Source organism: Aptenodytes patagonicus, unplaced genomic scaffold (genome assembly GCF_965638725.1).
Source record: "Aptenodytes patagonicus unplaced genomic scaffold, bAptPat1.pri.cur scaffold_92, whole genome shotgun sequence".
Classification (NCBI taxonomy): domain Eukaryota; kingdom Metazoa; phylum Chordata; class Aves; order Sphenisciformes; family Spheniscidae; genus Aptenodytes; species Aptenodytes patagonicus.
In genome coordinates this window covers 147,758-174,921 of record NW_027472039.1, presented here as the reverse complement: position 1 = coordinate 174,921, position 27,164 = coordinate 147,758, and the positions used below count along the sequence as shown (strand labels likewise).

Genomic DNA, 27,164 nt, shown 5'->3' with positions numbered 1-27,164 from the left:
AGAGATTTTCAGAGTGGGGGAAAGGACGTAACTGTGAGATGCCAGAAACTGCGGAGATGTGAAGAGAGCACGACACGGAGGGGGAGAAGCAGAGGTCTCGCAGGGAGGTCCTGGGGCCGTGCCTGGGGCGTGTGAACACAGGGCTCTGGGATGAGCCAAAGGGTACAGGAAGGTCCTGAGGGGACATAAAAGCAGAGGTGGGCCTGGGGGCACCCCGAGAGGACCCATGGGCCAATGGTGAGCTGGCTCCCTACCCCCTGCAAGTGGACTCCCTGCCCCTTCCAGCCCGGGCGGCGGGTCACAGTGGGCTCCTTTGTGACCCCCCCTCTGTGACACCCCACGGCACCATATATAGCCAGCGGGGCCGTGGCCCTGCAGTGTCTGACAAGACAGCGACGGGACAGGGCAGGAGCACGGAGCTGGCGAGGAGACCCCGAGCGCAGCCCACGTCTTTCCCTGCCGCCCCTGGCAGCCTCGTGCTGCCGAGGTGTTGCCCTTAAGCTGCCCCCCCCCTCCCCCCCCCAAAACTTTCCTCCATTTCGCAGGATGGCGGAGAGACCCCCCAGCCACCCCAGGGTGGCCTGGGAAGAGGTGGGGGCTCCCCAGGAGAGCCGCTCTCTGCCAGAGCCCTACGAGGTGTCCACGGTCCAGCCGCTGCAGACCGGTGAGTGAGGGGCCCCCCGGGACTGGCAGAGCCGGGGCCAGCGAGCACGACCGGCTCAACGCCGGGACCCCATTTCCTCGGCACGCTGGCAGCAGGAGTCCCACGGGCAGGGACACAGTGATGCCTGAACGCCAAGGCTGCTCGGGGCTGGAGCCGTCCCCAGCACAGCCTCCCTCCTCAGCCATGCCGAGCTTTTTCACCGATTGGGAAGCTTGTTGGCAAAGATGCTTTGTCCTACCGACTCTCCTGTGTTTCCCCTCCACGTAGGCGAGAGGCTGCCAGAGGAGAATCCAGAGCAGCCAGAGCTCCAACTGGGATGGGATTCTGAGAGCACCTGGTTGCTTTCTTCGCTCGACAGCAGCGACATGACCACGGTAATGAGCTCCCCCCTTGCTGGGACTCTTGTCCCTGGCATCCGCAGGAGGCTTGTGTGAGCAAAGGGACCCAGAATCAGTGGGGTTGGCATGGCCTTACTGTCCCTGCTGAGAGGGTTCCTGCTGTCCCCGAGCAGGGACTAGGCGAGGGTGGCACTCCAGTGTCCCAGCAGCAGCTCCAGCCCTTCTGGCCACCAGCCAGCCCTGGTTCTCTCCAGGGCAAACACACGGCGCCCATGATGCCAACCCTCCTCCCTCACCCTGGGGACCCTCTGCTCTCACCCTCTGCCCTGCAGAGACTGCAGCCCCTGCTTCCAGCTTTCCTGCGGGCACTGCTGACAGCACTGCCGGGCACCTCTTGCCAGAGCTGCTCGCGGTGCTCAGCCAAGAAGCACCATCAGGGTGCTCGGCGTGACATGTCTTTGCTCCCCTCCTTCCTCCCGTAGGTGTTTGGAGAATACCTCCAGCCTTCTCAGATGACAGACATTCTCCTCGTGGCCATTGAGGCCTTGACAGCAGACGACATCTACGACAGGCAGCTGGGCAGCAACATCCTGGATATGGCCATGAGAGACCCTGCCTCCTGGCTGACGGATGTAAGTGCCCTGCGGCTGGATTGCCCTGCCCGTGAGCCCTGTCAGCCCTTGTTCTTCCCTCCTTCCCTAACCCAGATCTCTTGGGCACCTGAAGCCATTTCAAGGCAGCAGAGAGGGATGGGAAGGGCAGCAGTTTCAGTGGCAGCTTGGGAAATGGCTGCACTCCAGTGGCAGCACCATCCTCACTGTGTCCCCTCCAGGTGCCAACGATTGTGAGGTACACCCACAAAAACATGGAGCACATCCGCATGGAGCCAGCCCGGCACAGCCTGGATTCATTCCTTCTCCTGCTGACCAAGCGGTGCCCCAGGGAAGTGGTCAGGAGCCTGTTGAAGATCTCTCCAACATGCGACAGGTACCGGCCCCGACAGCCTTGAGGGCTCGTTCCCTGTGGGGAGAGGGGCCCAGAGACGCTCTGGCTGCCAGGCCCACGGAAAACTGCAGGACATCCCCCAGGAGCAGGGCCCTCCATCCCACCACGCTTCCCAGCCCCGGTGGGTCAGCCAGGCCCGCAGCAGCCAAAGCTGGCCAAGCCAGAGTCCCGCCACCACGCTCCTCCCCGCCCCATGGGGAACACCACCTCAGCCCCCTCCTGCCTAACTGGGCAGGGTCCCCGGGCACCCCAAGTGAGGGGGGTGGGCAGGGCCAGGGCTGCAGCACCGGCCTGGGTCTGGAGAGGCTGGCCTGGGCACGGTGCAGTGGCCGAGGCAGCCCTGCTGACCGAGCGCTCTGGGTCTGCAGCGCTGCCCTGGCCATGTGGGAGGTGATGATCTCTGTGCCTTGGGCTTTGTGGAGTGTCTTGACGGAGCTGCTCAGCGTGCTCCAGGACCAGCGGCTGCGCAAGGTGTTCAGCTGTGCCGCGGAGGACGCCTGCATCTATCCCTTGGCTGTGAGTGACCTTCAGGGCTGTGCCTGCCTCCCCAGGGAAACAGGCACGGCCCCCTCCCCTTCCGTCTGCCTCCAAATGGCCACCTCCTCCAGTACATATGGACACAGCCCCGGAGGGTCAGCAGGGACCTGCCCAGCACCAGCCAGACCCCGTGCCAGACACTTGGGGCCCCCCTGTGCTGTTTTGGCCCCGGTGAAAAAACACAAAGCCTGCCCCTGCCCGGGCAGCACCCTGCTTCCCCCCTGCCTGCATCCCCCTGCCTGCATCCCCCTGCCTGCATCCCCCTGCCCTGCTCTGCAGCCTGGAAACCCGGGGCAGGGGCAGAGAAAGGAGCAGAAGCCCGAGTCAGGCCAGTTGCTGGGCCTGGGGCAGAGGCACGGCCTCTGCGCAGGCTGAGGGGGCTTCAAGTCTGGGGAGAGGAGACACTTACCACCGCCCACGTGTCGTGCCCCCTTTGTGCCAGCGTGGTGGAGGGAGCCCTGCGGGCTCTGCTGGTCTCTCACTGCTGTCTTCGTTTTAGCTGCTGCTCTGCGCCGACGTTGGAACAGAGGAGTTTGCTGCCCTGTACAAAGCCCAGAGGTACCTGAGGCATCCAAGCCCGGTGATGCTCTCGCTGGTGCTGAGGGGCCTCATCACGCTTTCAAAGACACCCGAGACGGTGAGCAGGGTGTAGTCAAGCGGAGCCATGTTGGCAGCCGGGGCCTGGGGCAGGGGGTAATGTGGTGGCTTGGCCTTGGCTGGGAGGCAGGAGGCGGGGTGAGGGCTCCAATCACCCTCCCTGCTATGGAGGGGCCTGGTGGGTGCCTGGGGAGCCCTCCAGGCACAGAGGCTTGCCAATCCACCTGCCCCCTTCAGGCCGGTCGGTTTCAGGGGGTGGCTGAGCAGGGGACACTGCTCTCCTGCACTCCCTTCCCTTCCTCGGGCTCTCCCTGCATCCCCATCAGTGGCCACTGCCTGCCAGGAGGCTGCTGCAGTGACTCCTGGGCCACCTGCTGGGAAGCCGGGCGGGAGGCTGGTGCTCAGCAGCCGGCGCGTTTTTGCCAGGGTGCTCGTTCCCTGCTTCACAATAAGGAAACTGTGTGTTCCGTACAGGCAAGAAAAATACCGGTCCTGCTGCCAGACATCATGGAGACCCTGCAGGATGCCAACACTGATGTCAGGATGAAGGCCCTGGTACTGCTCAGGAACATGATGGGTCACATGAAGAGGGAGGAGGCCAGCGTCATCGCTCTGCAGCTGGCGGAGAAGCTCCTGCCCCTCTTTGATGATGTAAGGCTGCTGTGGGAGCCTGAGCCCTACAGATGGGCACCCTGCAAAGACAGCTGCCCTTCAGCCCAGCCCTGTGGGCAGCACTTGGGCAGGGCTCCCCTCCTCACTCCTCTTGCATGGCCTTTCAGGGCTTTGGGGCTCTTCAGCCGCAGCTGCAGATCTGGCCCACAGCCCCTGTGTTCAGGATCCGACCCCCGAGCAGCCCCCCTCACATCAGACACGCTGATGCCCTTGCTCACTGTGGGCAGGGAGCGGCTGTTGCTCAAGTCCCCCTGTCCTCCTCACCACCAGGTGTCCAGCCAGGTGCGGGAGCTCTCCATCAGCTTCTTCGAAGGCGTGATGAAGACTGTGGTGGGGAGAAACGTGAAAAAGATGAAGAAGAAAGTGCAGAGGGTCCTGCTCCCGCTCTTTCTCCACATGAACGACCAGATCGAGAGCGTGGCGAAGGTGAGTGACCAGCGACCCACTGGGGACGCCGGGAAGGGCGTGCCGACCCTGGCCTGGCATAAGGGGCGAGGGCTGCTGGACGTCAGAGTCTGGGAATGTGTGTCACCCCAGGGTCCCACTGCTCCCCTCCTTCCCTGCCCTGGGCCCACCGCTGCCTTCCTCCTTCCCCCCTGCTGCCTGCTGCCGAGGTGGATGGGGAGCGGGGGTCCCCTCCCAGCCCCGCTCTCCCCACTCAGCCCTCCTCCAGCACAGCCCAGAGGAAGGCTCCCTGCAGACCCAGCACGAGCAGGGCCGGGGAACCTGGCACAGGCATTTCCCAGACCTGCCCTGCCTGGTCCAGCAGGGCTCAGCAGCAGCCCCACGGCCAGCGAGCACACGAGTCCCTACGGGCTTCCCAGCTGTCCCTGCAGGTGTGGGAGGCCAGGGCTTTGAGCCCCAATCCCTGTCCCCCAGGGCTGTGCCCCAGAGACCCCCAAATGTTTGGGCCAGGGCATGTCCCAGCTCCCTGAGGGCAGGATCGCTGCAGAAACAGAGCCCTGCTCACCCCGATGCCCTTTCAGGGGGCCAGTGAACTTGGCCTCTGCAGAGGGGTGCAGCACTTAGAAGGGGTGGAGAGCCAGCTTGTTCCCCAGCCTGGGGCAGGGAGAATGGTGGGAAGGGAGGTGCAGCCAGAAGGGGACTGGCCCTGCATCCCGGGATCAAAGCTCTGCTCACCCGGAGCCTGGGTGTGGAGGAGCTGGGGCAGCCCCGGCTGGGGAGCCAAGCGTCCTGCTGGGGGATGCTCCTGGGACGTGCTGCTGGCTCCATCCTGCCCCAGTGTCTCTGGGGCTCCAGCCCTCGCTGCCTACAGCTGTGGGCCCACACCTCCTTTGCCCTTCGGCCTGCCCCCATCCCTGGCAGCAGCTCAGCAGCTCTTGAGGATCTCTGTTCTGTTGGCCGGCAGCAGGAGATACCTGAGGTGGTGGCTGCCCCGTGTCCCTGCCCTGGGCACTGAACCCAGTTCAGACTCTGTCCCCTGCTGCCTCTTCCCATAAGGGGCTGGGAACAGCTCGGAGCCTGGCCAAGAGGAGGAGGATGCCAGGGCTGCTTCCCTGGGCTGTGGTGCCATCTCCCAGCCTCTGCTTCTCTGCAGGCCTCTGGGAACACCCTCCTCGCCTGTGCAAAGTTCCTGGGATGGAGGAAGCTCAGCTACCTGGCCGAGACGCGTCAGACACACCTGATTGGAGAGTGCTTGGTGAGGACAACCCCCAAGCCCCACGGCCGGGCCCCACGTGCCCGTGGGGAGGGCTGTGCAGCTGTGCCTCGCCTGCCCTGCTCCAGCCTGGAGCCCAGAGCCTGGAGCTGCATCCTCCTTCCTTGCCCTCAAGCACGCAGCCCCCAAGGGCTCTTCTCCAGGCCCTTCTCCCCTCCCTGCCCCCAGGGTGCTGAACAAGACCCTGGCACATGTAAGCCCTGGCACTGGGACAGAGGGGTCGCAGCACCCCCAGGCCCCCTGTGCCTGCGGCTCGCTCTGAACCTCAGCCACACAGGGCTCCTGCCTGGGAGGGAGGGAGGGAGGGAGGGAGGGCACCGGTAGGAGGGACTGGTCCGGATGGCTGGGGAGGGTCTGTATGAGCCACGTGCCCTTGTGCTCTCTCCAGCTACTGCACAACAGGAGCAAGGTGGAAGAATATCTGTGTCAGAGCCTGCCGTACCTGAAGGACGCTCAGGCCACCCTGCGAGTGGCGGCCATCAGGTTCATCGGTGAGCCACAGCCCCTGGGGTCCCTCTTCTGGCAGCCTGGCCCCGGTCCCCTCCACTGCGCCGGCAGCAAGGGACAGCCCTGTGGCTGCCAGAGCCCCGGCTGCCCCGTGCAGGGCCTGCCACACAGGTGGGCTCGCTGGGAGCCTTGCTCAGTCCCACCGCCCTCGCGTACTGTGCTTCCCTGGGGTCTGCCCTGCTGAGGGGGAGGAGGGGGTGCAGCCAGTCTGACAGGGCCGGGGGCCGTGCTGCTGGGAGCGTGCTGGGGAGCAGGAGGTCTGACAGGAGCTCTGTGCCTAGGGCTTGCCGCGCGGCACCTGAGGAACCGAAGCTTGGAGAAGCTCTTGGACATCTGCAACGGTGAGTAGGGGCGGTGCTGTGCTGGCCGGGGCTGGCGGGGCAGGGGACAGAGCCGGGGCAGGGTGCTGCCCTGCCTGGCCCCGCGCCAGGGCAACGCTCCAGGGGCAGAGGAACGTGTCAGGGGCACATGGGGCATTCCTGAGCAGCAGCTTCCAGCTGGTCTCTTTGTCCCACCTGCTCCTCCTGGCCAGGGAAAGAGATGGGTGGGGCTGGCATGGGCTGGAGGGGACTCCTGGGGGTCTCTGCAGGCAGTGGGGGTTCACGTCCGCTTCGCTTCCTTTCGTTGCAGCCCTCCTGCCCTTGGGGAAGGACACGGAACTCTCGGTCAGCTCCCTGGCAGTTCAGACCCTCTTCATCCTGACAAGAGATGTGCCAACATCAGGATGGAGCCTGCGATCGCTGTGCTGCTGGCCCTGCTGAGCCTTTGAGAGATTACGTTCTCCTCTCAAAAACGGCCGTATTTGAATATTTTCTTTTTAAATAAAGCTGGAACAAGCAGCCCCGTCCCATGGTGTCCTTCCCATGGGGACCACCCTGAGGGTGCTGAGCAGACAGCGTCCTTCCTGGCCTCTGCCTCTGCCTGCAGGACAGCACACCCGGACCCAGGGTGTCCTTGCAGCCAAGCCCCAGCTGCCCCGCTAGACCACAAAGCCCCGAGGGGAGGAGGGGAGAAGCTTTAGCCCAACCTGCCCCTCCTGAGACATCCCAGGGCACGAAAAGGCACCCGTGCTCTGCCAAGCTGGCGAGTCGTCACTTGTCCCGGCATCAAACTCCTCTCTTGTACTGGGAGCTGGGCTGGTTTGGGCTGGGATGGAGTTAATTTCCCTCGTAGTAGCTGCTACGGGGCTCTGGGTTGGATTTGTGCTGGAAACGGTGTTGATAACACAGGGGTGTTTTCGTCCCTGCTGAGCAGTGCCTACACTGAGCCAAGGCCCTTTCTGCTTCCCACCCCGCCCCACCAGCGAGCAGCCTGGGGGTGCACGAGAAGCTGGGAGGGGACACAGCCGGGACAGCTGACCCCGGCTGACCCAAGGGATATTCCACACCATATGACGTCACGCTCAGCAATAAAACTGGGGGGGAGGTTGGTGGGGGGGCCGCTGGCTGGGCATCGGTCACTTGGTGGTGAGCAACGGTTTTCATTTGCATCACTTGTCTTTCCTGGGTTTTATGTCTCTCTCTTTGTCATCCTCCTTTTCATTATTATTATTATTATTATTATTATTACTTTAGTTCATGTCAATTATTAAACTTTTTATCTCGCGCGTTTTCTCTCTCTTACCCTTCCGATTCCCTCCCCCCATCCCGCCGGGGGGAGTGAGCGAGCGGCCGTGTGGTGCTCGGTTACCGGCCGGGGTTACACCACGACAGTCCTTTCTCCACCCCCTCTTCCGTGCCGATGTCATACCCACATCTTCAATGTCTACTACATTGCTTCCAAGAAAATGTCGGAGGACTTGGTGTTTTAACGAGTCTGTTCTCCTTTTGTTCTCAATGTTTTGGGAGTTAAGCTCATGGTACCATTGGGTTCCACTGGACCAGATGTTCTGGATTTCAAAGGTCTCCTCTTGGTGTCCAATGGCAGGGGAGATGGTCCATGAGCTCCCTTCTCTCCTCAGGTTTCTTCATGTACGACAGGACTGATGGCATACGGCAGACACTCTGGAAATGAATGTGGAGGGGTGAGGAGAGGCGAGGATGGGGACTCGCCACGTGCCCTGGGGTTGGAATGAATGGAGACTCAGAAGGTGCAACACCCTGAAAGGTGAAGTCCCCCCAAAGTAAAGCACTGGATTGAGGTATCCACAAAGGACTCTGCAGTGCCATGGGAGTCAGTGGGGACCCAGCAGGCACAGGAAGGGGAGACTGGAGAGATGCGGGAGCTGCCTGAGGAGGGCCAGGGCTCTTGTGCTGTCCTGGGGAGTGGGGCTGGTGGGAGCAGAGAAGAGGTCAAATGCAGTTGGGGTTGATGGTCACCAACAAGATGACTGCAGGAGATCCTGGGAGTGACTGGCCTCTGTTTCGCTGTGGCATTTTGGCAAGCATCATCCCTGGGGCTGGTGGGGAGGCTGAGACCACTCTCTGCCCCCCAGGACCTGCTGTGCCCTTCAGAGGGGCCGGGGCTGTTGCCGAATGGCCAGAGCTCTGCAGCACCCTGCGATGAGCACTGCAGTGGGACCAGCCCAGACTGGGCTGCTCCGCTGGGCTGGGCTGGGCTGGGCTGGGCTGCTGTAGAGGGCAGGGGAGGTGGGGAGAGGTGGGGAGAGGCTGGGCTGGGCTGGAAAGAGCCCAGGAGAGGGAAACACCAGTGTTCCCAACGCTGTGAGAGCGTGCAGGGTGAGGGCACCCAGCAGGGTGCTCACGGTGCAGAGCCAGGCGTCGTGGTGAAGGAAGCAAGGCACCAAAGGTGCAGAAGAGAGGGGCCCGCTCTGTGCCATGTTCCCTGGACACCCCGGGGAAGCTGCCCTGGGAAAACTGTCCCAGATCAGTCCCACACACCGGCCATTTCCATGTCTGGTCGTACACCCCAGCCCTGAGGAGGGACCTTTGCTGCTGCATGGTCACCTCTGTTCTCCTCTGGGGCCCTGTGATACCCAACTCCACCGCACTTACTAATAGAAAGGGAACCAGTTTCCTACTGACTCTTACGACACACGAGTCCCAGAGCTCTGGCCACTGCTGGTCTCTCAGTCAAGCCCTTTCCCAGACAACTCCAAAGAGATCAGGTGCTCATGGCCTTGCCCCTTGGATCTTTCCAATATTGAAAATCTCCATTGACTGAGGTCCCACCAACGGGCCTGGGCCCTTGCTCCACTGTTTCTCCCTGAACAATTTCTCAAAAAACCCAGCTCTCTCAGCCTCTGCTTCTCCATACTGTGCTCCAGGCCTCAGCCATCCTTCTGGCCTCTGCAGGACTCACTCTAGTCTGTGTAGGGTCTTCCTTGTGCTGGGAAGCCCCGTACTGGACGCAGCAGTCCTGATGCGGCCCTGTGGTGGGTTCACCTTGGCCAGCAGCCAGACAGCCACCCAGCTGCTCACTCACTCACGCCCCTGACTGAGCAGGACAAAGGGAGAAAATAAACCAGGAATCTCATGGGACAAGATAAAGTCAAGGAGATCAGTTACCAATTACTGTCACGGGCAAAGAGGTGTGGACTTGCTGAAGGTCAATTTAATGTATTGCCAATTAAAAAAGATGTGGATTGTGAGAAACAATGACAAAACTATTATAGAATCATAGAATCATAGAATCATTGAGGTTGGAAAAGACCTCTAAGATCATCGAGTCCAACCGTCAACCCAACACCACCATGCCCACTATACCATGTCCCTAAGCGCCTCATCTACACGTCTTTTCAATACCTCCAGGGATGGGGACTCCACCACTTCCCTGGGCAGCCTGTTCCAATGTTTCACCACTCTTTCAGTAAAGAAATTTTCCTTACATCCAATCTAAACCTCCCCTGCCGCAACTTGAGGCCATTTCCTCTCGTCCTATCACTTGTTACTTCGGAGAAAAGACCAACATCCACCTCGCTACAACCTCCTTTCAGGTAGTTGTAGAGAGCGATGAGGTCTCCCCTCAGCCTCCTTTTCTCCAGGCTAAACAGTCCCAGTTCCCTCAGCCGCTCCTCATAAGACTTGTTCTCCAGACCCCTCACCAGCCTCGTTGCCCTTCTCTGCACACGCTCCAGCACCTCGATGTCCTTCTTGTAGTGAGGGGCCCAAAACTGAACACAGTATTCGAGGTGCGGCCTCACCAGGGCCGAGTACAGGGGCACGATCACTTCCCTACTCCTGCTGGCCACACGAGTTCTGATACAGGCCAGGATGCCATTGGCCTTCTTGGCCGCCTGGGCACACTGCCGGCTCATGTTCAGCCGGCTGTCAACCAGCACCCCCAGGTCCTTCTCTGCTGGGCAGCTTTCCAGCCACTCTTCCCCAAGCCTGTAGCGCTGCATGGGGTTGTTGTGGCCAAAGTGCAGGACCCGGCACTTGGCCTTGTTGAATCTCATACAGTTGGCCTGGGCCCATCGATCCAGCCTGTCCAGGTCCCTCTGCAGAGCTTCCCTACCCTCGAGCAGATCAACACTCCCGCCCAGCTTGGTGTCATCTGCAAACTTACTGAGGGTGCACTCAATCCCCTCATCCAGATCATTGATAAAGATATTGAACAAGACCGGCCCCAGTACTGAGCCCTGGGGAACACCGCTCGTGACCGGCCGCCAACTGGATTGAACTCCATTCACCACAACTCTCTGGGCCCAGCCGTCCAGCCAGTTTTTGACCCAGCGCAGAGTCCACCTGTCTAAGCCGTGAGCCGCCAGCTTCTCTAGGAGAATGCTGTGGGAGACGGTGTCAAAGGCCTTGCTGAAGTCCAGGTAGACCACATCCACAGCCTTTCCCTCATCCACTAGGCGGGTCACCTGGTCATAGAAGGAGATCAGGTTGGTCAGGCAGGACCTGCCTCTCATGAACCCGTGCTGGCTAGGCTGGATCCCCTGGTTGTCCCGCTCATGCCTTGTGAGCGCCCTCAAGATGAACCGCTCCATAATCTTCCCCAGCACCGAGGTCAGGCTGACAGGCCTGTAGTTCCCCGGATCCTCCTTCCGGCCCTTCTTGTGGATGGGCGTCACATTGGCAAGCCTCCAGTCTTCCGGGACCTCCCCCGTTAACCAGGACTGCTGATAAATGATGGAGAGGGGCTTGGCGAGCACCTCCGCCAGCTCCCTCAGCACTCTCGGGTGGATCCCATCCGGCCCCATAGACTTGTGAGTGTCCAGGTGGCATAGCAGGTCATTGACTGCTTCCTCTTGGATTATGGGGGGTTCATCCTGCTCGCTGTCCCCGTCTTCCAGCTCGGGGGGCCGAGTACCCTGAGGATAACTGGTCTGCCTGTTAAAGACTGAGGCAAAGAAGGCATTGAGTACCTCAGCCTTTTCCTCATCCTCAGTGACAATGTTCCCCCCTGCATCCAATAAGGGATGGAGATTCTCCTTGGCTCTCTTCTTGTCATTAATATATTTGTAAAAACTATTTTGTTGTCTTTAACGACAGCGGCCAGATTGCGTTCTAGCTGGGCTTTTGCCTTTCTCATTTCTTCTCTGCACGACCTAACGAGATCCCTGTACTCTTCTTGAGTCGCCTGCCCCTTCTTCCACAAGTGGTAAACTCTCCTTTTTTTCCTGAGTCCCAGCAAGAGCTCCCTGTTCAGCCAGGCCGGTCATCTTCCCCGCCCGTTCTTCTTACGGCGTACAGGGACAGCCTGCTCCTGCGCCTTTAAGACTTCCTTCTTGAAGATCGTCCAGCCTTCCTGGACCCCTTTGCCCTTCAGGACTGTCTCCCACGGGACTCTCTCAACCAACATCCTGAACAGGCCAAAGTCCGCCCTCCGGAAGTCCATGGTTGTGGTTTTGCTGCCCCCCCTCCTTACTTCACCAAGAAGCGAGAATTCTATCATTTCATGGTCGCTAAGCCCAAGACGGCCTCCGACCACCACATCTCCCACCAGTCCTTCTCTGTTTGTAAGCAGCAGGTCGAGCGAGGCACCTCCACTAGTAGGCTCACTTACCAGCTGTGTCAGGAAGTTGTCTTCCACACACTCCAGGAACCTCCTAGACTGCTTCCTCTCTGCCGTGTTGTATTTCCAGCAGACGTCCGGGAAGTTGAAGTCCCCCACGAGAACAAGGGCTAGCGATTGAGAGACTTCTGCCAGCCGCTTATAGAACGCTTCATCCGCCCCTTCATCCTGGTTGGGTGGTCTATAACAGACTCCCAGCAGGATATCTGCCTCGGTGGCCTTCCCCCTCATCCTTACCCATAGACACTCAACCGTACCATCATCACAATCGTTGAGCTCTATACAATCAAAACACTCCCTAACATACAGGGCCACCCCACCGCCTCTCCTTCCTCGCCTGTCCCTTCTGAAGAGTCTATAGCCATCCATTGCAGCACTCCAGTCATGAGAGTCACCCCACCATGTTTCTGTGATGGCGACTAAGTCATATCTCTCCCGCTGCACATTGAGTTTCTCTAATCTTTCTTATCATTCCACCTGTCCTGATACAATGACCATTTCTAAGGTCATCTCTGCAGGTGCAGACTCTCTAGACAAAGGCCCCTTCCATTATTCTCTCATTTTCTCCTACCCCTTTTCTTTGTTCATTCAGATAACTCTCACCTACCCAGTTGCTGCTTTGAGCTTCAGGGAGTCAAAAGCTTGCCTGTCTTTCAGTTCTCTAATTGTCTCTTCAGCCAAGTCTTTAATTATTTTCATATCTAACATTGTTGTGTGTAAAACATTTCTCCTAAGATTATCCCTTGTGGAAAGGCAACCTCATTAGAGACAGTTTGTGCTTAGCGTGTGGTTGAGGAGGGTGTTTTACTGTTTAGCAAACTTTATCATGCTTTGCTTGTCTTTGCTTGCAAATAGGAAGAAATCTTCTGTGGCCTGTGTGCAGCCAGTTCTCGAAGGAGAGCGGGAGGGAGCTGGTGCAACGGAGCTGTAACATTCAGCTCCAGAGTTCAGTGAAGTCTGATGTAAGGCAAACTGATGCAAGTCCCAGGGGGCCAATGAGAACAATGGTGGGGCTGGGGAGGTGAGGAGCGAGGTTGTCCATCCAGCGTCAGACCTCAAAGGACGGCTGTTCCTACCTGCCCAGGCCTCCTGAGGAGACACTCTGCATCAATATCAATTGGAGAATGCTTCTATCACCTCTTCTCTAAAATGAAAAGAAATAAAATATCAAACTTAAATTACAAAAATATTTTTTATTAGGTGCCCTTTGAAATCTTCCTCTTTCACTGCACTATGAAATGACTCCAATGAGCTGTACAAGCCTGGAAGACCTGAAGAAAACTACAGGAAGAGAAAGAGCTCGTTAAGGCTCTCTGTCTTTTAATGAGACCCATGGAGTATTTGGTGCTGAGTCCTTGAACCTCCCATGATGAGAGGAGACTGAAGAAACCTCTCCAGAAGTCCAAGTCAGAAGCAAAGGAGTACTGAAGTATGACTAGGTCCCCCTGAGGACCATTCCTGACAAAGCCTCCCCATGGACTCGTTAGAGCAGGTAATTGGAGGCTGTGATTGCAGGTAGGCAAAGGCACTGTGCAGGCAGCTGTGATGCTGAGAGAAGCCTTGGTTGTATTCAGAAAGCAGAAAGGCCAAGCCCTGACCCCCAGGCCCTGAGAAGGCAGACCCTGTCCCTCACGCGTGGCTCAGGGCTCTTCCTGGGGGCAGTGGGACGTGAGGGTGAGCAATGCCAGGTGTAGAAAAACTGTACAACCCCTCCCGGCCTCCCCAAGCAGGGGAAAGGAAGAAATGCAGTCCAGAGCCTCAAGAGAAAGTTCCTCCTTGTAGGCCTCGGTGGTAGAGGCAACTGCCGTAGCCAAGGGGACAAAGACCTCGGTTTTGATGGGCCTTTCAGCCTTGCCAGAGGCCGAGGCCATCTCTACTGCAGGCTGTCCTACACTGTCCCATGCCTGCACCTCTTTCCCTTCAGGCTGCTGACACCCTTCTTGCTTTCCCACCTACCTCTCAGCCCAGCATTTCTGTATCTTCACTGATGTGTCTCCAGCCATTGCTGGCTTTTCCTTGAAAGACAAAGCCATGGGCTGATCCAGACTCCCTCTGGGTGACCTCTTGCACCACAAGGCTACCCTTGGAGTGAGATTTCTTTTTCCTTGCATCCACTCTGAACCTTCCAAGCTGCAATTTGTGGAGGTTTCCATCTCTTCCCACTACCCAGAAAAGCTCCATTCTCTCGGAAACCACCAGTTTTGCACGTGAACATCACGTCTCAGGGCAGTAGAAATGATGACTAGAGGGTTTTTTCCCTCTTAGGAAACCTTGAAAGAGATCACAGGAGCAGATTTAGAGATGGAAGCTGCACAACTCTCTGCACCACTGTCAAAGGCCCTGGCACCTGAAGGGACGTCAGATTGCCTACACGATCCTCTCTTTGTTCAGAGTGTTTCTCTAACAAATGGCATTGTAAAGAATGCCTCGCAGAGTCTGAGTGCCTTTCTTACTGGGGACATAACAAACCAGAACCTCCAGGTACAAAACAACCACCAAGTCACGTGTGCCTGCTGCTGGCTCTCAGGTTCTCAGCCAGAAGTGAATGTCACGGTCACCAGCCCAGCCCTGTGCCTGCTGATGGCCAGTCACTCCAGGAGATTGGAGACAAAATGGCCTCGCAATCCCCTTCACGGCCACGTGCCTCCTCCTGACCTATGAGCTTCTCAGACACAATTGATAACATCATCACATCCCGAGCCATCAGCCTCTTGTGGCCTATCGGCCGACTCGACAGACGTAACCTCACCGTGGTCTTCCAAGCCACGTGCCTGCTGCTGGCCTTTCAGCTTCTGGGACTGACACGGCCAAGCTGTGTGCCTGCCCCTGCCCCCTCAGTTACTCAGGTGGAAAGGAAGTGACAACCCATATCCAACGCCTCTTCCTGGAGAGGCCTCCCAGCTCATTAGGGAAACGGCTTCCCACAATCCACGTGCCAGGCAGGTGCCTTCTGCTGGCCTATCAAGGACGCTGGCAGATGTGAGCCTAACAGCAAATATCCCAGCCATGAGTCAAGGGCTGACCGAGCAGCTACCTCAGAAAGAAGTGACCTCCCCGTCCTTTACCAGCCATGTTCGTGCTGCTGGTCAATCAACTCCAGAGGCAGAAGGGGCATCACAGTCACCTTCACAGCCATGTGCCTCCTGCTGGCCCATGAGATTCTGAGGTACCGCTGACCTCATAATAGCATTCCCACCCCTCTCCTCCTTGAGGCCTGTGAGCTAGTCAGATTCCTCACAGTCCTCTTCCACTGCCTTGAGAATGCTGTGGGACCTCCTGAGCCCTGCTCTTCCCCCAAGGGTCCAAACAGCAGAAGTTCAGGCTAGGAGAGGGGTTGAAGGTGAGCTTACAAGGGTACAAAAGAAGCAAAGCCAGGGCCAGTGGGGCAAGAGCAGAGCTGGGCTGTTTGTCGAGGAATGTATGAGGATGATTAAAGAGAAGAATTTGGGAGGGGGAAAGAGGGAAAAGGAAAAGCAAAAGTTCAGCTCAGGATATGATGAGGCGGGTCTGGGGTAACCTGCCTGTCCGCCCTGAGTCAGTGAGTTGAGTGGGACAAAAAAGCCACACCTGAGTGGGTCACACTTATGTCTGCTTACTTCTGTGGTCCTGGGGAACCTGAGCGCTCTCCCTGTCCTCATCAAGGGAAGACCCATGGTGGAAGGAAATGCACACTCACTCATGCTGGAAGGGACCTCGGGAGGTCTCTAGGCCAAGCCAAATCGCAGTCTGTGGAGAAAGGGAAATGAGGGTTGGGCTGTTTGCATGCCAGGCTGTGTTCGTGTGAGATGTATACCTCTATAGACACACAGACAGGACGGGTCCCTCCTGGAGCTGGTCTTAGACCCTCCACCTCTCTAGGAGCTGGCCTCAAGATTCCCTCATCCCTCCAGGTCCCCCATGCACAGACAAGCACACACACACACACACACAAATGGCTCTCTCCAGCACAGAGTCATAGACCATTGAGGCTGGAAGGCAGCCAGCTTCCCCCTTCTCTGTGCTTCCTCTTCATGCTTGACGTTAGTCAGGAGCTCCTTTCTCAGCCATGCCAGCCTCCTGCGACCCTGGCGTGACTTCCTGCATGTTGGGGTGGACCATTCTGGATCACGGAGAGGTGATCCTTGACCATCAAAGAGCCTTCTGCAGAATCTGCCTGGCCACAGGCATCCCCTGCTCCAAGGTTATCAAACTTTCCCTCCCTAACTCTTAGGCCAATCAGTCTTTATACTATGAAAACGTATTCACTTTCTGAAGATGGAGATATAGCTCACGTTGTATACTGATTTATCACGCTTGAGTAAGCAAACTAAAGGACACCAGCTCATCAGAAGGACCAGAAGAACAGCCCTGCCCTGGAAATAAGGGCTTTGCTTCTCGGAACCTTAGAGCTGTCCATGAAGGCTGAAAGAGACCCCTGGACAACCAAGATAACGCCAGTACCCTAGTCCCTCTAACACACCTTTGAAACTCTCCCAGTCTCTAGCAGCCCAGATAAGTAACTCTCAATAGACCAGCTCCAGGGACGCCTGGATCAATAGACAAGCAGCGAGAATGCTGATGGCTGATGAGGCTGCAGAAAAATAGTTGCTTTGTGAAGTGTTACTATGATGGTCATCAGTACTGTGTGTGTGTTAATTAGTGATTGGTCAAATCACGTTGTACCTGAATGCTTGACCGGTATAAGAACCCTGTGTAAAACCACATTTGAGGTACCCCAATTTCGCTCAGACACCTCATGCGCATGAATAAATGCTTACCCTTGTAATTCCGTGCTTTGTGTCCGAGCCTCTCTCCTCGGACAGCACGGGCCAGTTGCACATTTTCCTAACACAAGTGACTGATGGCCACTGCACTGTGGCAAGGTCTCTCCCTTCTCCATGCAGGAGATGTAGGGCAGTCCAGGAAGACAAGGCACATCACACCGGGGTCTCCGCTCATGTGCCTGCCCTCTCAAACTGCTGTTTTATCTCTTCCCCAACCTTTACTCACCCCCTTGATTAGACAGTCAGGGAACAGACAAACAATTTTCACAGGGGGCCTCTCAGCAGCACCTTGTTGTTCATGGAGATCACCTTCACCTTTGCCAAAGGCCCTCAGGGGCAGCAGAGACACCACTGAGAAAAACCTTGTTTCTTGCCAGGGCTGCAGTTCCCAGCCCTGTTTCTCTCTGGCCTTGGGGACAGCAGGATTTGCTCACACTCGGCACTCAATTTCAGCTTGAGCTTCTCTGCTGTGAAGCAAAGCCTTTGCACACAGAAGGATGTCGACGCTCGGTACCAGGTTTCCTTTAAGGCGAGTCAGAGCTTGGCCTGGAGCTACACCTGAGGTGCCACAGCCCAGATGGGCACCCATGCCCTCAGCCAGGGCAGCAGACAAGCGGAGCGAGAGCCTGTGCTTTTTGACACCGATAGAGTAATAGCCACAGCGCGGCTGGACAAGGCACACAGCGTGGAGTGCTGCACTGGATGGGTATCGGCTCTTCAGGAGGGACAGGCTGGAAGGATCAGGAGTGGGGTTCCCTGAAACTGAAGGCTTTAACGGGATGTATGGAGCTCCTCTGTGGGGCGGGTGAAGAGTTTGGTGATCCCTTGTGAGGGAGGGTCAGAGGAGAGGCCAGTAAAAGTGGCCTCTCATGGTGGGCGATAAGGAACCCACAGTCAGGGTGAGGAAGCGGGTACAGTCTTTTTGAAGGATCCCAAGGAAGCCTCTGGCTGTAGAAGCCTGGGTCTCCCTGGGGCCTGCAATGACCCTGGCAATGTCTGAAAGGGGAACACAGCAGCATGCACAGTCCAGGCGGTTCCTGGAGCATCTTAGGACAACGTCTTAGCACAGCGGCCAGATGGGCCAACCAAAATAATGCCAACCTGGATGTGATACTTGCAAGGAAGGAAGAGCTGGTCAGAGGTGTGAGGATTGGCTGTCGTGGCCCTGAAATAGTGGGGTCCCATCACCCAAGGGGAGTGAGGAAGCAGAATGGAAGAGTGGAGACGTTGGACCTCAGAGGAGCAGACTTGTGCCTCTTCTGGGGAGTTTCAGTGGGGATCCAATAGTCAGCACCACTGAAGGGCAGCAGAGCTCAGTACAGCTGGTCTCCAAGGACAGCATCCTCCAAGCAGAAGATTTGTCTGTATCAAAATCAGTTTGGAACCTGAAAGCGAATTCCAGGCAATCATAACGAGCTTTTCCTACTTCAGGAACACTTCCAGGAGAAAACAAAGATACTGATTGGACACTGCTGGATTTAGGAAGAGTAGGTAAAGACAGACCTGAGATCCTCCATGTCCTTTTTGCCTCAGACTTCACCAGCAAGGTCTCCCAGGCCTTTGTGCCTCAAGGCAGGACTCTGGAGGAGAACAGCCAACGGAGGACAGGAGTCAAATCAGAGTCTACTTGAGCAAACTCCACCATTACCAGGACATGGGAATGGCTGGGTCACATCCAGGGGTGCTGAGAAAGTAAGACAATGTCACAGTGAGGCCACTCTCTGTCATCTTTGAAAGGTCATGGAGACTGGCAGGACTCCCTGACAGCTGGCAAAAAGTAGATGCTGCACGCATCTTTCAGAAAGGCCCAGGGAATGAGCTGGGGAGCTAAAGACTGCTTAGCTTCACTTTAGATGGGGAACGTGTCCCAGAGCATGTCCTCTGGGATTGCATTTCTGGGTGCCTGAAGGAGAAGGTGACTGGGTGAACTCAGGGAACATGTACATCAATGGTGGTCTGGCACGTGGAGGGCCGTGCTGTTATGCCATTGCACAACCCCATAAAGATTTGGCCATCTCCAAAAAAGGGACGGTATGAGGGAAGTGCCAGCAGGTGGGGCCATTGCTTGACAGCAAAGAGATACAAGCAGCATCTATCCAACTTATCCAAACTTCATTGCTCCCAGCTCCATTTAGATATGAGATGTAGATGTGAAATGTGTTAGAATAAACATGTCCTCGGAACACAGTTTCTCCATGCAAAGTGCTGGGGTGAAATGTGGTTTTGGAAAGGGCTGCCTAAACCTGTATTTCCAAAGGGGGTGAGAAAGTGCCATCAGCTTGCTGCTCCGTGTCATGTCCTATGGAAAAATTCATGAGACTTTACAGACCAGCACCAAAGATCTGAAAATGCAGACTTCCTGACCACTTCTCACACCCAGGCCTTTCCTGCATCTGTTTCAACTTCTGCCTAACCTCTTCCTCCAGGGCTTGACTCAGTTGCCCACACCGAGGGGGCAACTTCCTCCAGGATCCGTGGGAGCAGCTGAAGCCTCCACAAGGGACTGGGGAATGTGAGCCAGGACCGACAAGAGCCTTTCTGGAGCAGGAGCTGGTGGACAGGCAGGGGAGGCCAGGGCATCTCAGTGGAGACAACCCATTTCTCTCCTTGGACCAGAAAGGTAAGCCTGGGCAATTGCACCTGAGGTGTCCTACACTGTAGCAGGTCACTCTCATCCCTGTCTTCACCTACAATGGAGTCACATGTAACTTACCCTGCAGCGAATGACAAATGAGGGGATCTGCGTGTTGCAGAGTCTACTTGAAGATGCTCCTGAGCCCCTGACATTTTGGGAGCAGTGCAGCTTTAGCTCGTCAAGAGAGAGCATTTCATTCCCTCTGCCTCTTTGCTTGCCTCTGGGAATGGAGGGAGCTTGTGACTCCAACGTGTGACTCACTGTGTGCAGAGAGCGACTATGGACAGAGTCCGGGGCAGGGAGAGTTTTGGGGGGTCTTGGGATGATCTGTGCTTGACACAACAATGGGTTTGCGATTAGCCTAAGGCCGTCCAGAATGGAAAGTGAACTTCGGTGGAGGTAACGTGGACTCACCACACAGCTGAGGAAGGTCTTTTGTTTATTGAACTCTGCCTTCCTTTGGTTTTCTTTGTTGGCAATTAAGAAACATCCTTCCGTGTCAGCTCCTTTTCCCAGTAAAGCAGGTGGGAATTGGTGCCCAGGAGCGGAAACATGCAGCTACAGATGTCAGTGGGGAAAGCTCAGGTTGGAACAGGCTGCTCTAAGTCCTAGTTGCCTGGTGAGAGAAATGGTGGGGTTGGGGCAAAGACTGTCCGTAGAGGGTCTGACAGAAAGGGTCTTGACTTCCATATTCAGGCTCCATTAGGAGACGTTCAGGATCAATATTGTCTGGAGATTGCTGATATCACCTAATGTGTGTAAGAAGAAAAATAAAGAAAAAATTAAAAAAAGAAGGAACCCTAACTTGTTCTTGTTTAGTATTGAAATCTATTGGCTTCTGAAATCTCTCAAAAGAACCCCATAAGAACTGAGGGATTAAGGAACACTACGCACAGACACTTGGCTTGTTGGGGCGTTTTGCATGTTAATGAGCCCTCTAGTGGCAAGATCCTGCAGGTCCTGGCAGATTGAAGAAGCCTTTAGAGAAGTAAAAGTCAGCAGCAAAACTCCAAGTTCCTGAGGGTGTTAGCAGGCCCCACTGATGCCCATCACTGGAGAGACCGTGGCGGGCATGACCAGAGAAGATTCCCGTCCCTGGGGACTGGTGAAGCAGAAAGTCAGAAGCACTGGTTACAGGTGGAAAAGCCAATGTGGAGGTGGCTCTGAAAGCCTTTGATGCATTTCCTCAATCAAGAGAGCAAAGGCCTGAGCCCTGTCCCCTGGGAAAGGGGATTCTTCCCTCATGGGAGTCTCGGGGCTTTTCCTGGGGGTGGTGAGAGGTGGGGGTGTGCAATGCTGAGTGCAGGACAGCGGGAGGACACCTCCCAGCCTCTGTGGAGGTGAGGAGGCCACAAGGCACTGGGAACATAAGGAACTGCTCTCCTCTCATGGGTGGTCAAGTTTTCTGAGGATTTGCCAGTGCCTGTGAGTTCCCAACAACACCTCCCCCAGCTTCTTCCAGAGCCCTGCTAATGCTCCCCTACCACCCAAGATGTCCTAGCACCCAGGCTTGCTTGAATGTTCACTCCATCTGCCAGCACTGACCTTGGCCAATCTGGCAGCTGTGTTACAAAGCCCTGTGTCCCAAGCCCCTCCAGAAATCTCCAGGACTCTTTGCACACTCTTGTGGTCTCCTTCCAGGGAATACCAGGGTAATTCAAGTCCTCAAGGAAACGTCAATGGGTTCTTTGTCTCCCACCACAATGGCACCCTTACCAGTCTCTCCTCTGACCCTCACCCACAAGGGCTCACCCAATTTCTTCATCCCAGAGAGGAGCTGAACACATCTAAGCAGCTCCTTCACACCGAGGACACCTCCCTTCTCATCTTTCCAGCCTCTCCCTCCTGGTGATCCTGTACCCAGCCATCACAGCACCCCAATCCTGTGAGCTGTCCCAACACGCCTCAGCTGTTATTCCCCCCAAGTGGAATGAAGAGATTGCACGCAGAGCTCCAGCTCCTCCTGGCTGTGCCCCAGGCTGAGGGCATGGGTGCATGTCTGGGCTGCAGCACCTCAGCTGTGGCATGTGTGGGCTGGGACCAGACTTGGAACGGGGAAACCTGCTATGAGGCGCCCAAGACCTCAAGTGTGCAAAGGCTTTGCTTCAGGGCAGAGACATGGTGGAGGGGAGAGCAGATGGCAATGTAAAGAAGAAATGAGGTGCCCACAAAGAAGGCAAAGCCTGCTGTCTCCAAGGCCAAAGAGAAACAGAGCTGGGCTGTGCAGTCCGAGCAGGAGAGGTGTTTGCTGTCTGAGGTGTCTCTGCAGGCTCTGAGGGCTTGTGGTGGAGGTGAAGCTGATCTCAGGAAGGAAGAGATGATGTTGAGAGTGTCCTTGGGTGTGGACCTCCTGCGATCCCAGCACAATGAAAATCATTGGCCTGATCCATGATTGTGACATCGAGGGGATGGTTAAACGATGGGGGAGAGAAGAACTGGCAGAGATTGAGAGGGAAGGCACACGAGTGGGGGGACCCTGGTGTGATGTGCTTGGCATTCATGCACTGCCCAGCATCTACTGGATAGAGAAGGGACAGACCTTACGTCGCTGCAGTGGTGGGATTCGGTCACTGGCCCAAAGGCTCCGAATTTGTCTGAGATGCCCTGGGTGGTGCGTGTCACACAACTAGTCTGAATGGGGATCGGGTTCTTGTACAGGACCTGTGCTGTCCATGTCAGCTGCATGCAGTTGTGCTGGAGCGCCCTGGCATCTCACATAGCGCTACAGGCCTGTATTTGGAGATTCAATTAAGATTCAGGTGCCCTGAATTAGTTTAGACAATGAGAGTGCAAGGGATGCACTTGACAAAACTGCCATTCTACTGGAAGGACATGTAGAAAATGGAGCTGATGGAGAAGAGAAAGGGAGAGGCTTAGCTCTCCCCATGGCACATGACTCCATTTGGTCAGCTGAATACCTCTCTAGGCTGCCCAGGACATAAGGAATATGTACAGGTTCAGGTGTCCTACATGTGGGCATGTGATGTCATTTCACCTGGCACAGTTAATTTCCCAGCAGCCTCCAAGAAGATGCCCCCAGATGCTGCCCTGTCTCTCAGCATTGCTCCACTAGAGCTTGCAGTCACCTGCACACATCTTAGACCACCCCCTGAACCTCAGATGGCACCAGGTGTTGGGGTCTGAACAGCTCCCTCCTGCTCTCTAGCCCCATTCTTGCCATGGGAGCTGAGACATGGAGCTGACATGTAGGTGCCGATTGTGTGCCCACCTGAACTGATGCAAGAGGAATCCCACCTCCTGTGGGTTGTGGTCTGCATGGGAGGGAGATGGGGTCTCCTTCTAGCCCCAGGACTACAGACCCAGGATGAGATGCCTCCATTGACTCTGCTGAATCCCTTCCCTCAGCAGGGGTAAAGGAGATCCCTCCCTGTCACTGTCTGGGTGTCCTGCCTGATGATGAGACAAGAAAAAGGGATTATAGGACTTAACTCTGTCTCTGGGAAGAGAACTGACAGAGCAGGAAAGAAGTCTCTCTGCCCAGCTGAGGGAGGGAACATCAGTGATTCCTTCAGCCTGTTTCACAGCAGGTTCCCCTGGAGCCCCAGGGACACCTCCTGGGAGCCCAGAGGGGGCAGGGAAAGTGCTGCCCTGGGCTGGTCCTCTGCTGCTGAGCTGGGCTGGGCTCCTGGGATGGAGGGAGCTCATGGCAAGCGGGCAGCGCTGCCGAGAGACAGCTCTGCCCAGGAGCAGCTCCTCTGCAGAGCGCAGCAGGGCTGAGGGCACTGCCTGCAGGCACCGAGGGGAGAGGAGCGAGGCAGAGAGAGAAGGCAGCGTGGAGTGGGAGGAGAGCTGAGTGTCCACTGTGGGAGAAATGTTCACAGCCCTTGACACAGTAAGTCTCTGGCTGCAGGGCAACACAGCTGCGGTTCCTGGAGAGATCTCCTAAAGCTGGCACATGACCACAGCTTATGGAATCTGTCAGGAGGACTCTCAGTGTTTCTCTAGCGTAGAGGAGGAGGAGGTGTTGCAGAGCAGGGCTTCCCTGCTGCCCTTTCAGAGGGACAGGGCATGAGGTGTCCCTTCTCCCAGGGACGGCTGCAGGGCTGTGAAGGTGGGTGTGCAGCCAGGGGTGCCCAGGGCTGTCCTTGCGAGCAGGGTCCCTGCGCCCCAGGGGGCTGTGTGCCAGGGCAAGGGACTCTGCCGCCTGCCAGGGTCAGCACTCAGCCTGCCCGGGGCACTCCCCACGGTGCTTTGGGGAAAAGCTGTGGGTGGAAGGAGCGACCCCCAGCAGGGCAGGGTCCTTCTGCTGTCGAGAGGGTGCTGTGTGGGTCAGGGCTGCTCAGAGCTCCAGATCATTTCTAAGGCATTTCTGAGGAAGTGCCTTAGAGAAGGCCCTGGAGAAGGCCCTGAGACCCCAGTTCTGGTTAGCACTTTTCTGAGCTGCTCCTCAGACCCTGCACACACAGAGATGCCCTTGGGCGGTGTCCTGCTGCCAAGAGGGGTCTGCAGGGCAGAGTGGAGCACGCAGCGGGTTGGATGGAGCCTTTGAGCACTGGCAGGGAGGAGACGTGGGGACAGAGAAACATCTCCTGGCAGGGACAGCTCCAGGCAGCAGAGATGGGCAGGGAGTGAGAGGGGAGCTGGTCCCAGCAATGCTGGGGGAGGGGGGATCTGGGCACCTCCCTGCCACCCCCTGCCGGGCCAGACCCCTTCCCCGGAGCAAGCCCCTGATCTCCTCTCCCACACAGCAGAGCTCTAGGGAAAATGAAATAGATTTTGTTCACACTAGTCTAACGTAAACATTTTACTGCCTTTTCCTCCATGGACAGTGCTGATGCCCAGCAGGACCAGATGTCCAATGGCAGCTCCATCACCCAGTTCCTCCTCCTGGCATTCACAGACACGCGGGAGCTGCAGCTCTTGACCTTCTGGCTCTTCCTGGGCATCTACCTGGCTGCCCTCCTCGGCAACGGCCTCATCATCACCGCCGTAGCCTGCGACCACCGCCTCCACACCCCCATGTACTTCTTCCTCCTCAACCTCTCCCTCCTCGACCTGGGCTCCATCTCCACCACTCTCCCCAAAGCCATGGCCAATTCCCTCTGGGACACCAGGGCCATCTCCTACCCAGGATGTGCTGCACAGCTCTTTTTCTTTGCCTTCTTGCTAGTAGCAGAGTATTGTCTTCTCACTGTCATGGCCTACGACCGCTACGTTGCCATCTGCAAACCGCTGCACTACGGGACCCTGCTGGGCAGCAGAGCTTGTGCCCACATGGCAGCAGCTGCCTGGGGCAGTGGGTTTCTCCATGCTGTGCTGCACACGGCCAATACATTTTCACTCCCGCTCTGCAAGGGCAATGCCCTGGACCAGTTCTTCTGTGAAATCCCCCAGATCCTCAAGCTCTCCTGCTCAGACTCCTACCTCAGGGAGGTTGGGCTTATTGTGGTTAGTGTCTGTTTAGGTTTGGGGTGTTTTGTTTTCCTTGTGGTGTCCTATGTGCAGATCTTCAGGGCCGTGCTGAGGATCCCCTCGGAGCAGGGACGGCACAAAGCCTTTTCCACGTGCCTCCCTCACCTGGCCGTGGTCTCCCTGTTTCTCAGCACTGGCATGTTTGCCTACCTGAAGCCCCCCTCCATCTCCTCCCCATCCCTGGACCTGGTGGTGTCATTTCTGTACTCAGTGGTGCCTCCAGGAATGAACCCCCTCATCTACAGCATGAGGAATCAGGAGCTCAAGGATGCCCTGTGGAAACTGGCCCAATGGACGCTGTTTCACTGACAGTGAAACCTCCCTCCCCTTCTCTGCACATTTCCCAGAGTTTATCTTAGGCCAGGAGTCTGCTGTTTTCCCTTGTGATCATCCTACTTATAGATATTTTCTGGGTTTATACTGCTTCTCTTGAGGCTTGATCTTATTGTGTCTGACCCTTGCACAACGCTGTCTCAAATGTCACCTGTCCACATGCAGCTCTTCAGTAAAAGGTTAGCTGCCAGGTGCAGTGCCTGAAGGCTGAGCTCTTCCTCCAGATCTGCTGCCAAGAAAATGTCCAAGGAATTGGTCTTTTAAAGAGGCTGTTCTCCTTTTGTTCTCAATGGTTTGGGAGTTAAGCTCATGGTACGATTGGGTTCCACTGGACCGAAAGTTCTGGTTTTCAAAGCCCTCTTCTTGGTGTCCAATGGCAGTGGAGATGGTGCATGGGCTCCCAGTTACTGTCTCTGGCTGCTTCACTTATGACAGGATGGATGGCAGATAGTAGTCTCTCTGGACATGAATTTGGAGGGCTCAGGAGAGGACGGGGACTCGCCACGTGCCCTGGAATGGGAGTGAATTGAGACACACAAGGCGAATCACCCTCAGAGGTGAAGTTCCCCCAAAGCAGAACACTAAATTGAGGCACGCACAAAAAAGGACTTTGCCATGGGAGTCAGTGGGGTCCCAGCAAGCAGAGGGAAGGGAGACTGGAGAGATGTGGGAGCTGCCTGCGGAGGCCCAGGACTCTGATGCTGTCCTGGGGAGTGGGGCTGGTGGGGATAGAGAAGGGGGCAAATGCAGTTGGGGACACCCTACAATATGAATGCAGCAGAGCTAGAGGTTGACTGGCCTCTATTTCCTTGGGGCCTTGGGGGCAGCATCAGCCCTGGGGCTGGTGGGGAGGCTGACACCCGTCTCTGCCCCCCAGGAGCCTTCAGAGGGCTGGGGCTGCAGTTAAGGGCCTAGAGTTCTGCAAGACCCTGCAGTTGACCCTGCCATGGGGTGAGGGAGGTGGAGAGATCTGGGGAGGGGCTGAGCTGGGCCCAGAAAGGCCTGGAAGAGCTTAGGGACATGGTTTAGTGAACATGGTGGTGTTGGGTCAACGGTTGGACTCGATGAAGTTAGACGTCTTTTCCAACCTTAATGATTCTATGATTCTATGATTCTGTGATTCTATTATTATTATTATTATTATTATTATTATTGTTATTATTGTTATTATTATATTCTATTTCAATTATTAATCTGTTCTTCTCTCAACCCACGAGTTTTCTCACTTTTACTCTTCTGATTCTCTCCCCCATCCCTCCAGGGTGGGGAGAGTGAGCAAGAGGCTGTGTGGTGCTCAGTTGCCGGCTGAGGTTAAACCATGACACCTAGTCAGCCATCAGCTGCCTGTGTCAAGAAAGGGAGGGGTGAGGCAGGTGAAAGGGACCTGTCTGGGTGCTGGCTCTGAGGACACCTCTGTTACAGCCACCCGACCTGCTGTGGCAGGCAGGAGGGCAGGCCACGCTCATGGACACCCTGCTCAGCCCTATCTCCCCTGGAGCAGACCTGACACCAAGCAGCATGGCACCTCAGAACCACACCTGGGACTTCAGCTTGGCGGGGGTTCGCCTGGAAAGAAGAGCCCAGGAGTGAGCTCATAGCCAGGCTGTGTGGGGGCTGATCAGGTGCCTGGAGGACAACGCAATGAAGGAACCAAGGGATTTGAAACTGTGGAAGAGTGGAAAGAATCCCAAACAACGGTTGTCTAAAAGAAGGGGAGACAAATCCCAGGTGGAGAGTCCATGGCACATGGGAAGGCACCAGAAGGAGAAACTCCTTGCTGTCCACGAACACCGGGAATGTCTTGAACAGTCACAGGTGGCATTCAGCTTCCCTGAGGCCAGAAACCTATGAGTAGGATCCTAGGATGATACGGTTATTGAGGTTCAGAGTAGACCTTGGGAGGTCTATAGAAAACCCCTCTGCTCAAAGCAGGGTCAGGTATATGGTCAGACCTGGTTTCTCAGGGCTTGGTCCATCTGGGTCTTGAAAACCAGCAAGGACCAAGGACTTCACAAGCTATCAGGGTGACCAACGCTTGTTCCAATGCTTGCTTCCAATGCCTCACGGTGAAAAGATGAGC

At 56.5% G+C, this 27,164-nt stretch overlaps 1 protein-coding gene across 1 annotated transcript; it reads left to right on the top strand.

Moving 5' to 3' along the window:
• The first annotated feature begins 1,980 nt into the window (after positions 1–1,980).
• LOC143173504 (maestro heat-like repeat-containing protein family member 7) lies at positions 1,981–26,674 on the top strand. The gene is made up of 5 exons (XM_076363769.1): positions 1,981–1,989; positions 3,044–3,181; positions 3,616–3,792; positions 4,084–4,239; positions 26,507–26,674. The coding sequence occupies exons 1-5, from the start codon at positions 1,981–1,983 to the stop codon at positions 26,672–26,674; spliced, it is 648 nt and encodes a 215-aa protein (XP_076219884.1).
• The last annotated feature ends 490 nt before the right edge of the window (positions 26,675–27,164 follow it).

Coding starts and splice junctions, on each gene's coding strand:
- LOC143173504 (XM_076363769.1), top strand. Junction 3,793..4,083: donor TCCTGCCCCTCTTTGATGAT/GTAAGGCTGCTG, acceptor CCTCACCACCAG/GTGTCCAGCCAGGTGCGGGA. Junction 4,240..26,506: donor AGATCGAGAGCGTGGCGAAG/GTGAGTGACCAG, acceptor CCTCTGTTACAG/CCACCCGACCTGCTGTGGCA.